This window comes from Caloenas nicobarica, chromosome 8 (assembly GCF_036013445.1).
Source record: "Caloenas nicobarica isolate bCalNic1 chromosome 8, bCalNic1.hap1, whole genome shotgun sequence".
NCBI lineage: Eukaryota > Metazoa > Chordata > Aves > Columbiformes > Columbidae > Caloenas > Caloenas nicobarica.
In genome coordinates this window covers 19,211,385-19,227,941 of record NC_088252.1, presented here as the reverse complement: position 1 = coordinate 19,227,941, position 16,557 = coordinate 19,211,385, and the positions used below count along the sequence as shown (strand labels likewise).

General features: G+C 41.0%; 1 protein-coding gene across 1 annotated transcript in view; it reads right to left on the bottom strand.

Annotated features, from left to right (window-relative positions):
* USP13 (ubiquitin specific peptidase 13) overlaps window positions 1–16,557 on the bottom strand; it is a 54,234-nt gene that overhangs the window by 24,137 nt on the left and 13,540 nt on the right. The window contains exons 3-7 of the mRNA XM_065640527.1: window positions 16,156–16,216; window positions 6,086–6,207; window positions 5,527–5,669; window positions 5,144–5,328; window positions 671–765 (exon numbers count right to left, since the gene is read on the bottom strand). Coding sequence (XP_065496599.1) covers window positions 671–765; window positions 5,144–5,328; window positions 5,527–5,669; window positions 6,086–6,207; window positions 16,156–16,216 — 606 coding nt within the window. The remainder of the gene's footprint in view (window positions 1–670; window positions 766–5,143; window positions 5,329–5,526; window positions 5,670–6,085; window positions 6,208–16,155; window positions 16,217–16,557) is intronic.

Genomic DNA, 16,557 nt, shown 5'->3' with positions numbered 1-16,557 from the left:
TTCTCAGATGATTTAAATAGAACTGGAATCAACATCCACTACGATAAAAATTATCAAAAGGACTTCTGTACTACTATAGACCAGCAACATGCAATATGTTCAGGAACAGGTGCCTTTTTGCCCCAGCCCCTTTCTAATGTACCACACCACAGACCATGCTGTTTTCTAGACTTGAAACAATGTATTTTTTCATTTTGTAATGTATTGATTAATAAGACCTAAACTGAAATGTATAACTTTATGTAAAAAAACCTTTACTTATCTATTGCTTAGCTTGTTTTTACTTAAGATTTGTATCTGTTTACACATGCAACAGGCTTTCCTTCACTCACTGTGATTAAATACTATAGATAATGTTCTCTCATTGAGTGAGGGTTTTTTCCTTGAAGGAAGATGGTACATGACACAAGAAGTGAAACATGTAAACTAAAGACTTCAAAGCAACTCTTTAGAAAGGCAACTTTCAGATTTAAGAGTAATGATTCGCTCATCTCAGACCTCAGAAAACAAAACACGAACAAGCTGGTTGAACTTTTCAAAACTAAATAGTATAACAGTCCAAGCGAATCACACAAATAAAAGCTACAAGTATCATTCTTCTCCCATTTCTCTCCCACCCCCAACTAAACAAAAAACAATTAAACGAACTAATACAAGGCAGATTTCCTACCACTTGCATCTGTAGCATATCAATTCCAAAGTGTGCCAAATGTTTTGCTATATGCGGATCTAAAACTGGCTCCTCTTCATCAAAGGAATAGACATCTACAAAAGCAGAGAGAAACAGATGAGCCGCAGTATCAAATGTTATCCCTTCTCTTTGTTTACCAACACTGCATTGGCAGTACAGGTCTGCCTATACGAGATGCCTTATTCATATTCTCCATATTTGGTTATGACCAGCAGAAAAATGCATAGACATCCACATAGGTCAGTAAATACCTTAAATGTTCTCAACACAATCAACCTCAACTACTCTCCTCAAAAGAAACTACATGCCCTCACAGTATCAAAACCTAAGAATATTCATAATGGTCATAGTACTTCCCTGCCCCCAAAATAAGAAATTTGTAGGGAAAACAAGAAACAGGGAATGCAAAATTCTCAGATATGTGTCCAGTCCACATTTTGAACATGGCAACTAGAGATTCTGAGGTTTTGTGGAGCTATTAGATACGAGCAGACATATTAATACTATGAATATTTGGGGCTGACTACTGCCAACGTTATTTTAATTTCTAGTAGTGATAAGGAATCCACTTACACCCTTTTCCCTCAGAAATGCAGGGAGAACTGAGAAATTATTTACTAGAAATAAACAAGTATTTATTAGATTGGACACCATTGGATTGGATTTGGGAGACTAATCTTGTGATTAGGGAGAAAGGCCAATTTTGTGACTGAAGTGTCTTGTGACACTTGGGAGATCTAGATTTCAGTTCTAGCTCTATGATAGGTACTTACAGGCTTCAGTAAAATCCCATAAGCATTTTGGCACGGCAAAGTTCGAACTGTGGAGGGAAGCAATATGTCTAGTGCTGATATTTTCATTATGAAACCAAGTTTAATAAATCCAACAGAAGAATAAAATGGTTGAGGAAGAAAAAACTCATTTTTGTGTTTACCAAGCAAGTCCTGTAATGAATCCGAGTCCAGAGCAGGTTTCACCTGCTTGAGCAAATAACAATAACGCTGCAGGCATCATAAAAGGGTATGAGTGATAAGCCATGCACTAGTAAGACTTGAACAGGCCTTCCATTTCTTCCTCTTCTCTGGCCTTTTCCTCTGTAGTGAACAACTACTTCCCTGCTTTAGTCTCATACCAAAATCCAGAATCCCCTGCCAGTCTGCCTGCACTTCTCTCAGCCAAGTTTCCTTCATTCCCAGTAGGGTTTCTCACAATCACCCTGCCCCAGATGACCAGATCTAGCCTGAAAGAGAAAACTTAGCCAGGAGAAAGATGAAACAAACACAGGAGAAGAGAGCAGGAACCCAGGTAAAGGCTGTTCACAGCACCAATACCACTTCTGAAGGGTCCTTACCCTGCCCTCCTCTGGCAACTACAGCCCTTTGTTTGACTCACCCATCACCTACGTGAGACTTGAACAAAAAGGCAGTCTCCTTCAAATCTGCTAGTGCCCAACCCACACTGAAGCAACAAGTTGAAAGTTAGTCAAGACCTCAAAGACCTACAAAACATTTTAAGTTTACCAGCCTTATGAAAAATATTAACTCTCTCAAATCAGGGAATTGTGCTTTTGAGCTGTGTTGCCAGCTGCTGATTAGCCATCAGACCCTCTATTAACATTGGTCCTGGTGACCTCTCTGGCATGTGTGTGGCTGTAGCTGCCCATCTGCTGGAATTCCACTGTGTGGTAGCAAGACAGGACTGTTCATCCCCACACAAGAGATCACAACATTCCCATAGTCTTCTGGTGAGGTCACAGCACAGGCAAAAGATCCTGTAAAGTTCAAACACTTTAACAGAGTGAGACTACACATCAACTGATCTTGGGTGAAAGCTTTCAATGTGGAAGCTTTGATTTTGTTTTTCCTCAGCTCTGGCAACTGAAGAGAGAGCAGCCATCTGGGACTAGTGACCCAGAACAGCAGAAATGGAACACAACACACACAAATCTTTTGCTCAAGCCCAGCTCTTGTGTCATACATATACTTCAGTACCTTCTGCTGCGTTCCCAATTTAAATTCACGGGAAAGAGACAGAATTCACTTATTTCAAAAAGATCCAAGAGCAGCAAATCAAAGAAAGAAGATGACAGTGCCCAGACACAAGTCTATAATGCTGTCACACAGACTCTGGTAGATAAGGAATGCAGACAAGACAGCAAATGTGATGTGCAAAAACTGGTATCATTAAAGTGAGAAGGGGGACAAAAGGAGGAATACAAGGTGGAGGAAGAATCAAGAAAAATCTGAGACAGACAACACAAAATATTATTAAACGGAGAAAATTCTTTATTATCCCTATTATGGTAAGAAAAGAAAAATGACAATGCTACATGTACTTCCTTTTCTTCCATAGCTCAAGATTTACACCTGTTCTGCTGTGTAGACATCACTCCTTCCTACTTAAAGGATAACAGGCAACAACAACGTTGTCTTTGAAGAAACAAGTTGCTCAGGATCCCCCAAAGAAGTGTGAGACATTGCCCTGACTGGGATCCACAAAGCAAGTACGTGTCAGAAAGGGCTTCCCACTGCCGAATCCCCATTCTATTCCTCAAACCAGTTTCAAATACGTAACCTCACGATGACTTGAAATGAAATCTAACAGCACTGTCGAAAGAGGCGGAAGGTAGCAGAGTCTGCCAAGTAGTACTCAACCTAGAGAAGCAAGCAACTTTTCGGACTCTCTTGTGCATCCTGTCCAAGGTCCAAGAGTGGAAGACAGAAGCTTGGTTCAGTTTCTGCCCTAATCCCAGATCTGTTTGTTGGCAGAACACTACAAAATGGGGCTAATGCCACAGAAATCTTTCATAATATATACAACACAGATTTCTCAAGAAGAGACAAGGAGATCTCCTCTGCTCCCTCTGCATACACACAGGGTAAGTATAAGTGGAATACTGGCAACACCTCATTCTCCTTCTTACTGATGTGAAAAAGGAATGAGTTATGTCAGCAGAGTGAGTAATGCTTATTACTCCTCTACCATCACCTCTCCCCCTCCAGCCCAGAGAAGGAGAAGCCAGACAGACTTTGCAACACAGAGGCTCCTTCATGAAGCTCATTTGTCACCCAGCCCTATTGAGAGGTTATGATTACCACGGCAATATAGATCAGAGAGAGAATAATTACTGAAAAGGAAGCAAGGAGAGTTGGGAGAGGGAAGTCTTTTCTATAGGGAAACCAAGTAAACGTCATCCGGAAGAACAAAGGTCTGTGGAGAACAGCTGCTGACCCTCATTCAGAGGGAAGGATGACAGCCTGGCCTTTGCTATCCCGAAGGCCACATAAGAGAGGAGGCAGCTGATCGATGGGAGGCAGAAGGACAGCAGCCATAAGGAAACAAGTACTGCTGCTAAAGATGAGAAGAAAAAAAAAACATGAAAAAAATACCAAAGAATATTCTGTTTATTTTGTAGATGCAGTTGAAAACTACAGCTGGGCAAATCCTAAACACCTTCAATAATTGAGAGATTGAGACAGAAATCATCCAAGACCAGGCTCATGCAAGGAAACAATATTCCATCTGGGAGAGAAAAGAATGAATTTTGCTCAGTGCTTCTGTGGCACAGCTGGTTGAATCTCACTACAGTCTCCTTTCCCTGACACTGAATAGGACTTAAAGATGAAAAACTCAACTGATGTGTGTTAAAAAAAAATGGCTGCTCTAAACAGCTATTCTTCATCCATATGGTCATAAACACTAAAACGAAAATATAATCATGCTATGTGTTCTTCGTTTTTTATTTCTCTGTACAGCTGCAAAGGATCTTTTTGCTTATGACTTCTTCAGCTTCTCATGCTTTTAATCTTACACACCATAATCCTCTCCACAGCAACACTGTGTAACGTCACACTCGGAGAATATGCAAATAAGGATACATCTATAGCTTTTTTTTTCCCCCCTCTCAAGATCAGACTTTTTACAAAACGAGCATCACAGCAGCCCCATGAAGATGAGTGTTCTTTAGACTGAACAGAATGTTACCAAAACAATAAGAAAAAACAGCACAGTTTCCAGTATGATAAAAAAATACATACTGATAAGAACGGACTTTTCTGAACTTAAAAATCATTGTCCTGTTATTGTTTCTATGTTACACAAGACTGAATCATTTGCCCTAGCCAATGCAGCAGAACTGAAAAACACTGCTTCTCTGGATTCTGCTGCTTCAAAACAATACCATTCCTCTATTATAAATCTACTGTTATACAAACCCAAAAAACTATTTACACCAAATATAGAGCAGGAGAAGAAGAGCAGATAGAAAAGGTGAGGGCTTTCTCCAAATGGAGTGTGTGGGTCATTCCCCCCCATCCCGATTCACAGGGTCTTTTTTCCATATCAGTCTCTCAAACACTTGCACTAGAAGCACAAATCCAACTGGTAATAGATGTACACTGACAGTCTCATGCACAAAAGATACCCCATCTCAGAACCTGCCAGGTGGCTGACCTGCTCCATCTGGCGTGATGGTTCCCAACTTCACGGCCAGGGGATAACCTGTCTCCTTGTAGTGCTCCATTGCATGCCCGTTCCCCCCATGGCCATCAAAGAACCACTTGCCACACAGCACCGAACCATCTGTCAGGTTTAGCCACAGATTCTCCCGCAGGTCACATTTAGAGCATTTCCAACCACTGCAAGAGAAAACAGGAAAAAAATGTGAGAACTAAGGCAGGAACTAGCCCTGTATTTCCAATGATGGTAGGTCAAACCAAACATACACGCTCAGCCTAGAGTCACGCAAGAGAATTGTTGGCCGAGTTGCTGGTTTCAGTTCTGTTACTCTGGGCTGTATTAGACAGCCTACAATGAACAAACCTTATCACCCTCACCTGGGGGGAATTCTAACACCGTTGTCTAACTGTACAAGTGTTTTGGCATGTTTAGATGCCTGTAGTTCTTCTTCCCAGGAGTCAGGTTCCTGCTTTCTGTAGGGTGATTTTGCGCTGAGGAGTGCATCACAAGCTATCGTCACCTGGAAGACAAACGTATGTCAATCAAAACCTAACATAATTCAGCGACTGAACAGAACTTGGCATTCAGCCCACTGCTAACCACATACAGAACTGGATATCAGTAAGACTATTCATATACTTAAATATGCACATATTCTTCTAGATTGCAGTCATTACTATTTTAGCAGGAGAGCAAGCACATGTACTATGTGAGCTTCCCTGGGACAACTTCACATCACAATAAGGGAAGGAATACAGGAGGTAAAAGGAAATCCAGAAAAAAGTAGACTTTAAAAAATTATGACTCTCTATTATATCTGGTTAAGAAAGATCTTCATGTAAAAATCAAGCAACACACATAAGAAAACAAAGCACCATGTTGATAAAAACTGAAGCAGGAGACAATTCCTATCACCACTTGCACACACTCACTGACCAGTGCTGGTAACTCCTCTATATTGGGTAACGCAATTTCATAGTGATCAGGAAATATAACAAGTTTTGCTTCATCTTCATATTCAAAGTCATCACTGTTGAGATCACCGTTTGTCTCTAGATCTGGGAGGAAAAAAAAAAAAAAAAAAAAGGGGGGGGGAACGTTAGGAGATTGTCCCAAGATCAAGGTTCCTAAATTGTGGCAGGGGTACCACTATGAAGCATTGCTTGGCTGAGATCAGCCTGCAAGTTGACACTGTCAGTAGTTTCTTCCGGCTAGAAATGTTTGTCAAGTCCTGATCTAAACTGAAATCTGACCATCCTGCAAGAGGTTCTGAGGACCAAATTTTCCATCTTAATCTGGTCCCCAGTCACAGTTGATTTGGCCCCTTTCCAAGCAGTGCACTGTTGCAGACATCCCATTCTGGGAAGCAGCTAACAAAATTCTGGTCATTTTGGACAAAATCAGGATATAATACTGCTGTGCCTTTCACCCAGGATCTTGGAACACTATAAAATGTGTCGACCAGGTCACACTACCCACGGTCAAATTGCAGAGTAGGAACAATACACCTCTGTTTCAGCCCCCCATACTTTCCAGATCACAGACCTGGCTGAAACATGCCATGGCTCCCATTCATCTTGAACGTGTGGCCTTTCCTCCCACAAAGACGCCCCTGGCTGGAAGTATTCCCACATCCATATTCTCAAATAGCAACATCAAGTACAGTTACACCACCATTATCCTTCTCTTGCTAACTACTCTCTGCAACCAGTCTAACTATTTGTTTTAAAAGCACTTATTAACTAACAAAGCTTTCCTTTGGAGATCAAGCTTTCCATAGTGTTTGTGTACACTCTTATTCCAGTGTAAGGATGAATTTTTTGCTTAAATATGAGCCTTGATCAAGCAACATCAGCTAATATGCTTGTCTGGAAATAAGTGGACTCAAAGAGAAGCCAGGAGAGTATATAAGTAACTAAATGGCCAGTACTTATATCTCTGGCTTCATCAAAATTATAATTATCCTTTAGTGACAAGACCAAGTTAAAATTTTCCTCAGTGTTTTCCAGGACAACTGAAAAAGTTAAGACCAAACATGTGCATGTTGTATCAGACATTTCACAAGATTCAATTGCAAGAATAGCCTGGGCAAGGATGGGATCTTCTGGATCATTCTGCCATCTGGAGATGCTGGACCTACTGTATTCTGATGTACCAGATAGTCACTGACAGAGTAAGGTTCAACCAAGACAGAAGATGCATTAGCAGTAGGTAAAGCTGGCTCTTATTTTCACTCTAAGTACATGCATGTGCTAAATGAGTCGCTCAGGACTAAACGAGCACTGGTAGCAACCACCGAAATCTCAAATGTATATTTTGGGAGAGAAGTGAGGATGACAGAGGCCAGATTGAGGATGACAGAGGCCGGATTGAGAAAACTAAGCTCTCTATTTAGCCAGTGGGCAGTAACAGCCTGAACATCATAAGTGATAAAACAAGTATCAAAATACACTTTAACTTGACCTAGAAAGACCACCTCTTGAGAGGAACATAATCCAGTTTCCATTCTTGGCTCACCTGCTGCACCAGCCAGTTCTGAGGGGTGACAACACCCACCATCAGTGACTTCCAGCAGCAGGACCTCTTTCTCAGCAGCAACCAACAAAAGCCCCTTCTCACTAATCGAATATAGACACAAAAGCAAGAATTTTTCTTATACTGAAAACATGACATTTATAAAGAAAATATTAATTTGTTACCAATTGTCCAAATCACACTATCTTTGTAATGACCCCTTTCCCTTACTGCAGACTAATAGAGATAACCAGTGACCTCACTTTACTTCGGGCTTTTTTTCCCAGCTGTTAACAATCCTGTGTTTTGATAAAGGAATGAACCTCAGCAGATGCACCTTGCAACAGTAACCTCTTTTGCTCTAAGCAGCAAAGAAACTGAGTATCTCCAAGCTGATGATATATATGGCAACACATCATAGAGAATTTTCACTTAATGCCCAGAAATTTGAGGGTAGTCAGCATAGCAAAACCAAAAGTATTGCCTCTTTCCTAAATATGACAGTGGTTTCTCAGAGAGGATAAAAACTCAGTGTATGTTCAGACAGGTTGAAAGGCAGCAAAGGCTTCTTCCAGGGCCTGCAGTCACACTCTTCACTCAGCCACCAGAGGGAACCTGAGGACAGCTCACATCAGCCACTCTTCTCTGTAGATGTCTGTTAAACCTGCTGGTATTTTGATTTCCTTAAGATACCGACATTAAGTTTATAGTATTTACAATATGCCATACAGAAACAGCAATGATACAGTTGCCTCGGTTCAAAATTGAGCCACACACTTCAGGTCATCTCACAAGCCAGACAACGATAGCCAGATAGTAGCAACTGCTGCTACTGACCTGACGTGCATTTGAACCAGTGTTCCAGGGATGAAAGACCGAACCTATTAGCAATCGTCCGCTGCCGTCTGAGGACTTCACACACTCAGGAGTGTCAGCCTTTTGTGTGTAATGGGTAGCGAAGGAAGGTTCCTTTTTACCTTCCCAGGCTTCATATCATTCACATTACCAGAAAAGCAGAAAATGATGTCCTGTCAGCATGGCATTCTGGATGTCTGGCACACCGATATGGCAGCATCACACTTCTTATTTTAAAGAAAGATACACACAGCTTCATAACAGTTCCAGGAAAAACAAACAAACAAAAAACAAACAACAAAAAAATCCACACACAACAAAAACAACCAAAAAAACCTCATGAGGATTTAACTGGCAATTCCACTTTTGAAGGTGACCATGTAAAGCTGGTACACTTCCACTCCATACACCTACTCCTTCTGAATGAGAAATAAAGACAGGCACCTCTTTTGGGCAATTATCACTCTGAAGACAGTTTCTCAGGGTTCGGATCCAGTACTTAAGCATGGAAAGGACTTCTAAGGTCACTGACCAGAATCCTTTGATACAGTACATGACTGTATAAACTAATCCCTTTTGCTGATTGTCAGACAGGCTTCTTAATTATGGCCAGTTGAAAACCCCTAAATTACTACTCATACTTTTAAATCTTGGCCTGTATGTGCTGAGAGCCATAGCTGACAAGTTCAGTAAGAAGTTCTACCTGCATTATATTTTCCATGCTTGTGCAAGGGCAAACACAGCTAAGAAAGCATGAGCATAGATTAAAAAAAAACAGATGACTCTTACTTTAGAAATAAACACTAATGAGGGCAGAGGTTGACCCCAGAGCCACTGGGCATCACGTGCAGCCTGCAGGCAGTTTTGAACTTGGATTTTAAAACTAGTGCAGATTTGAGAAAGGAACAAGAGTAGATATAGGAAAGATGAGCAGCAGGAAATCTACTTGCAAGAGGAACACACTTGATTAAAAATTACCGTGACACCAAAGGCATTGAAAATTACAAACTTTCAAGCACTATACTTTGTACAAAGCTGCTTCTTGGACAAGGCTGCTCTTCCAAGATGCACTGTGAGAAGAAGAACCTCTGGGCAAAAAGGGTTTACTCAGTTTTAAGACTGAGCCACAAGACAACCAATCAGTTTGTAATCTTTTTGAAGAGCTGACAGGTTGGTGGTGAATGTCCATACAACAATATTCCCCCTCTCATGGACTAAGAGCTTTATGGTGCCTCTTCAGAGCCCCAATTAAACACTGTGGTCACTAAAACAAAGTGTCCATAGGTCACCAGTGTTGTGCTGGGAGGCCAGGACGACAGGCAAAGCAAATAACAGACACATTAAAACAGAGGCTTGACTGATGTTGTTATTTTGGGCAAGCGGTCAGCAGAGTAAATTTACTCCCGCTCACAGGCATCACTTCAGTGACGCTGAGAAATGCATTGCTGCTGAACTGACTGAAAACAGCAGCTGGAAGTGGAAGACAGAGTAGTGTAAACCAACGCACTGGAGGGGAAGAAAAGGAGTGGATGTGCCCAGATCAGATTTAGATGAGTTACCAACCGACTGCACTAATAATAGTGGCATAAGGAGACTCCAGGCAGGACCCCCGAATGGGATTTCCTGTGCATATGGATGTGTCTGTGTGCGTATGAAAGGGAATACAAACTCGAAAATTGAATGAGGATGTTGACTAGTGAGCCTACAACCAAGTTTGAAACCCTAGAAAGACGTCTAAGGAATCTGGGTTTGATCCTGCTTTCACTGAAAGGAATGGACAAATATGTATGGAGTTGGCAGTGGAGGACTGAGTCTTTAAATCAAATAATTACCTCCTGAACCCTCTAAATACTACTGAACTGCAGCAGCAGCACTTTGCGAACTATGAGCTTTGTTTATCTTCAGGCACATTTGGAACACCGACCTCATCAGATTAACTATAAAAAAGAAAAATTAAAAAAAAAAAAAAAAATCACTCTACAGTCATAACATTATCCTTTGTGGCAAAAGAAAAAGCAAAAGTTTCTACTAGGATCATGTGAATCATCAACTGCTTGTAAAATAACATTCAAATTGCTCTCTACATCTCCAAAGCATTAGTACATTATTCTTATTGCTAGAGATAGACCTTATCCCTTGCATTCCTGGCACAGTCATGTATTAAATAAGCAAAGCTAAACCATAAAAATTCAGATTCTTAACTATTTTGCTAGCAGCATTAGCCTTTGTTGATCTCACCTAATTTCCACAGTTCTACCTAAACCATCAAACTATTAAGACTCTGCTAGTGTAAGGTATCTGCTCATCATTCTGTAATTGACACTTAAGCTTAGACAGCAAAGCCAGAAAGCAACAGGTTCACTCATGGCCTAATCAGTTCCACTGCTACTGCTGGGGAGTATGCAAATTTACTGGGCTAAAATTCAAAAATATTCTCAGGAAACACTTAAATTCTTTTAAATCACAACTTTTCCATTCATAGATATATATACTCCATGTATGCTTACTTACATAAACTTAAACCATTTGTGGTGAAAATCCTCTTCAGAAGCTGACCAAACAAAAACATCCTTAATGAAAAGAGGGTTCTGCTACTGGCTGCTATGAGATCCAGACCTAAGTGGAGCTGTGGTCAAACCCAGTACTGCCACTCTTATGGATCGTCCTTACACTTGGAAACAGTAGCCACAAGTGCACTCCATGTCGTCGGCAGGCAGGTGCCATCCAGGAAAAGCTCAGCAAGCTTACATGTTCTCCCAGATTTTCTAAGTGGAAGTTTTCCTTTCTGAGGCGTTCTCTGTGACCAGCTGTGTGTCATGGATACCACTCCTCACTGCTCCTCCTCTCATCAGCAATTAGTGTCCTCACAGATCTGCTGACAGAGCTGTTCATTCGAGTACTTCAAAACACTTTTAATTGATGGCCTAAGTTAGCCCTGACTTCACTCAAAACAGAGCTGGCACAACTGGCAGACACTGCTATGGTAACTGATCTGGAAGAGGACATCTGTCTATGGACAAGTTTTATGACAGCCACTCTGCCAGCTCTGTTTAGCCCAGAGCCCAGGCTCTGGCATGGACCAAGAGATGCCCAGAAAGAGGTACCATAAAGCAAAAACAGGGCGATTCCTCCCTCAGTGCCTACCTCTTATCTTCCAGATGTCTATCTGGGGTATTCTGTTTCTTGGGGGTGTGGGGTCTGTGTGTGCTTGTCTGGTTGGTTTCGGAGAAAGAAAGATGGGGGAGATACTCAATGCAGCTGTGGTTTCTCTGTTCCAGAGGGAGGTTCATTTCTTATTTATAATGCAAAATAATAGAAAACAAAACATAAAATGCCATTCTGCTCCTGATGTTCTGCTCAATTCTTTCACTGCTGCTGACCACTGAGCTGCCATTTTCAGAGAACCATTCACATAATCTCTCAGAACTACCTTTCTGAACAGTAAAAGCTAATCTAGACCACATCACCATGCACACAGTTAAAGCACTTGTCTTCTTCACATTTTTCAACATTTACTTCATCTATGGTTTAGTTACTCGGTAACACACTAAAAAAATCACTTCTAGATTTAATCTCTCAGATAATGTTAAATCAACCAGCAAACTCTACTTCCTCATTTTTCAATCCCTTTCCAGACCATTTATGATCACATTAATTCTTCATAATTAGAACATTATGAAGGACTCCATTGGGAGTAACAGGTCCGGGGGACTCTGCTTGTAACTTTCTGCTGTAAGAATTGGGTGTCAAATCCCTTCAATACAGGGATCTTTCCTCTTATTCTACTACCTCTTTGACCATGATCTTGTAAGGAAGATCCCAGCAAATCCTGTTAATTGGATTGCTCTCATTAATGTAGTCACTGAATACGTAGGGGAACTACTACACAAGGTCCCAGAACCATTACTTATCTTTGGAAAATCCACAACAGTTCTTTTCTCTTCTGTCGTATTTGTACAACTTCCTATTAATTCTGATCCATTCTGTTTCTTCCAGATGGGGTAATACAAAAATTAAATTTATTGATGATCATTTCCTGGTCCCATTATGTCTTTTTTTTCCCCCAAATAGTATCACATTTACCATAGTGTTGCCGATTTAAACAAAAGGTTGGATATCAAAGACAACAGTACAGATGTTTCTTATCCAAAAGCCTTGTGAAGTCATGGGGAGCTATCATCTTGTCCCATTAATCAATTTCTTTTGAGTTTACAGACTGGATCTAAAATTTCTTGGTGCAGTAGCTGCACATATTGACAAGCACAAAGTACCTTCAAACTTGCTAATCTAGATAAAAATGCAGTGAGGATACTGTTCCATGTATCATGATGCAGACAATCTGCTTTAAATACCACCCCAAATCCCCTCAAAGCTTTCACAATCTGAGCTGGTTACCACATCCACACTGCCTAGCAAAACCTAAACAACCGAGACTAAAGGCAGTTCATGCATTTCAATGCACAATGTTATTATGCTTCCTGATTACATAGAGCACTCATAGCCAACACCTTCCAGTCTTGTCCAAAAGAAAACCAAAACAAAACAAGCTCAAAATGTAATGAACATGTGCATATGCACACACTTTCCTATGGATCTTTTAATGTTTGGGAAAGATAAAGCTTCCAGTTGGACTAACCCAACCAGTCTGTATTTCTATTGCATATGCTGGATAGCAGCAGTGTGAGAAAGTAATCAGTGAGCATCCAAAAGATGTTTTCCTAATACTAAGGAGATTGAAAAGGGTTTAGTATGTTTAATTGCTTTACATCAAAGAGGATTATAAGAAACGATGTAATGAATGCCCAAACTGGATTGACTTCGTACACAAAGCTTAAATATCTGGGCTTTCAGGGAATTGTTCAAAGACACCTAGAAACACAGTGATGTTAGAGTGTGTGGCAGTTGCACATTCCCCTGAGATCCGGAGCCTTCAATGGCGCAGCTGATGGCTCTTTAGCACCTTTTGTGCCCCACCATGTCTGTCCCCACATACACACCTAGGGTAGTACCAAGGTGCTGACAGTCACATCCTCCCCTACCCCAGGGCGGGGTGACTTCACCTCCACCAGCTGGTGGGGTAGGAGGGATGGGACCCTCGGTCAATTGACAGGGTCCTGTTAAGGACCCTCAGTCAATTGACAGGGTCATTAACAAAGGAGGTGCCCAGAGTAGCTGTGAAGCTTCTGGACTATGTCGTAATGCCCACAGCCAGACCTGACCAGGCTATAAAATGAGGTCCCCACCGAAGATCCCCTTTGAGTGGTCTTCTTGGAGCAGCGGGTTTGTGAACTGGAGCCCTCCCCTTAGACTGGGACGCCGTCTAAGCAGACTTACCAGGATTGAGAGCACCTCACCTCCTCATTTGGGTAAGTGGTTATTTACTGGATATATCCTTGAATGAGTCCTTGCCTAACCCAGGCAAATGATTATTTCTTCTGGGTACCCTGGAGTAAGAAGCCTCTGGTTTTGTTTCTTGTGAGTGTATGCACGCGCGTTGTGGATGCTCATTATTCTTATGTTTTTGTACCCCAATAATCTTCTCAACTGATATCCGAACCTGTATTTTACGTTGCTGGAGTGCTAACTAACTGTATAAACCCTGTTTCTAGTTGGTTTATTAGCTACACTTTTCCAGCTAGAATAAAGTCTGTTTTGGAACTTGTTGTCTGCCTAAAACTGACTTTGGGGTGCCTCTGCGACATGGTGACCCATTCATTATTGTCTATTCTTGTCTGACAGGGTGAACTCTCCATGGCAGGCTACATATATGGGCTGATAATAGCCAGCTTGGTGCAAACCTCTACCATAGGTGCACAAGGTCACACTAAGAAAGGCAGAGCTAAAACGACTTGTTAAGATGAGAAGCCCAGCAGCTCTGAACCAATGAGGAAGACGTTGCATTAAGAGATAAGATGACAAATTTTGCTAACCATCTCTGCCACTGTCACATGCAAAACGATCAAATCAGCTGACACCTCTGCTTTCATTTCCTCAGCTATGAGCAAGGACAGGAATAATTCTTTGTTCTTTTCCTTAAGCATGGCCAAGAAATAATAAAATCTGCTGAGCCAAATAAGTGGATAGAAAACACTTGGATGTATGGAAGTATTATCTCAAGGATGAGAGCAGAGAGTTGATACCATTTTACCCCCAGCCAGCAAGGGCTGCAAAGAGGACTGCAATAGAACAACAGACCAGATGAGATATTTTCCAAAGCGCATTAGATTCCAGAAGTGCTGGATTAAATGGTGATAGTTCCATGCGCTAAATACACCTCAGTGAAAGTGCACCAGCTTCAGATGTTCCCTGGGACCAGGACACTTGGAACGGCTGCACCAGACCTACTCAGTGGGAACAAAATGCTCATGTGCAAGGATGGAATCTGAGAAATCCTACATGGCACATCAGAGACACTATGCCACGTACACTGTGTGCTGGCATACCACAATCACAGGAGCCTCAAAAGGTGTGCAGTAAATCAGCAAGAATAAAATTTGACCATGCTTTTGTACTTCTTGTTTACAGGCACACTGCTACCACTGCATTGCAGCCAGCTTTGTTTCTGAACCAATTACAAGCATTCAGTGACAAACATTATTTTCAATGTAAACTGACAGTAAATGGCATTTAGACCAGCATCTACAACTTCCTACAAAAGAAGTTTCATTTCTTTATGACTCTTCTTAAGACTTTTTTCTCTCTAAGTCCTCCTTGCAAAACTTACTCCAGACATTAACAGCAACAATTTAATGGATCACAATCTGCAAAGGCCTCTTAAGGACACACTCCTCAGATCAAAGCAATTCCAAAGGGAAGCCACTCTATTGTTTCCCCTTAGCCATAAGAGCTGGTGATTGTAAAGAAAACATTCCACCTTTTCATTACCAGAATAAAAATTGACTATTAATACAGAGACAATAAATAATAGATGAATAAGAGAAATACAAGTGGTGGGAAGAGGGACAATGTAGGCATTGCATCAAGTTCTCATTCATATTTATGAGACCCTCAGGCTTTCTGGGTAATCTGAATCAATGGATATTGGATGAAATGGACATGGTAAGAAAATTGCTTTCCATGAAGCAAGGGGATATAATTGCCAACATAACGGAATAAAAATTAGTAAGAGATGCTCATAATATATGTACTGTTGCATTAATTACAGGAGAGACCACAACATCACTTAAGAACATTTACCTTTGAAATGATAACAACCTTTCCTATGACGAGTTGCTGAGCAGAACAGTGCCACACCGAGGCCCTATCTAAACATTAAGTACAGAGAAACATTTTAATAGAGTGCTTTGTGAATATCACAAAGAGAAAGAAGGGATAGAATTAGTCAAAAAACACCTATCAAACCCTAGGCTGTTTGAGAAGAGCTGACAGCCTACTTTAGATTAAAATGTTTCATGTATACATACATATATCTCTGAATATGCACAAAAATTGCTAAGAATTACTTATTTGTCTGGACAAACTTTAAAAACAAGAACCAAAAGTTAAAAAAATAATAACCCAAAATAAAAATAAAACCCACAAGGAGCTCTGAAGCCAGACACAATGGTGGATAGAACCCAAGCACACATTCAGACAGGGTCAGAAAAGGACTGTGTGAAAGCAGCTGTTCACAATACCTAAAAATAGCGTAGCATTCCTCCTTTTTGGTAAAGCTCCACCAGATGCCCCTGGTACCTTCTGGAATGAGAAAAAGAAACAATTAAAAATCCATCAAGTGAGACAACAGCAAATCAGCAAGAACCCCATACCATCACCATTTCTGACACATATCTATCTGTTCATGGTCCTTTCATTAGAATAATGGAATAGTTTAGGTTGGAAAAGACTTTTAAGGTCATCCCTAAGAACCACATCTATGTGTCTTTTAAACACCTTCAGGGATGGCAACTCAACGACTTCCCCAGGCATCCTGTTCCAATGCTTGACAACCCTTTTGGTGAATTAAATATCAAACTCCAGTCCTTGCTGAGCAAGAATGTAAATCATTCATCTCTGACAAAAGGACTCAAATCACCATT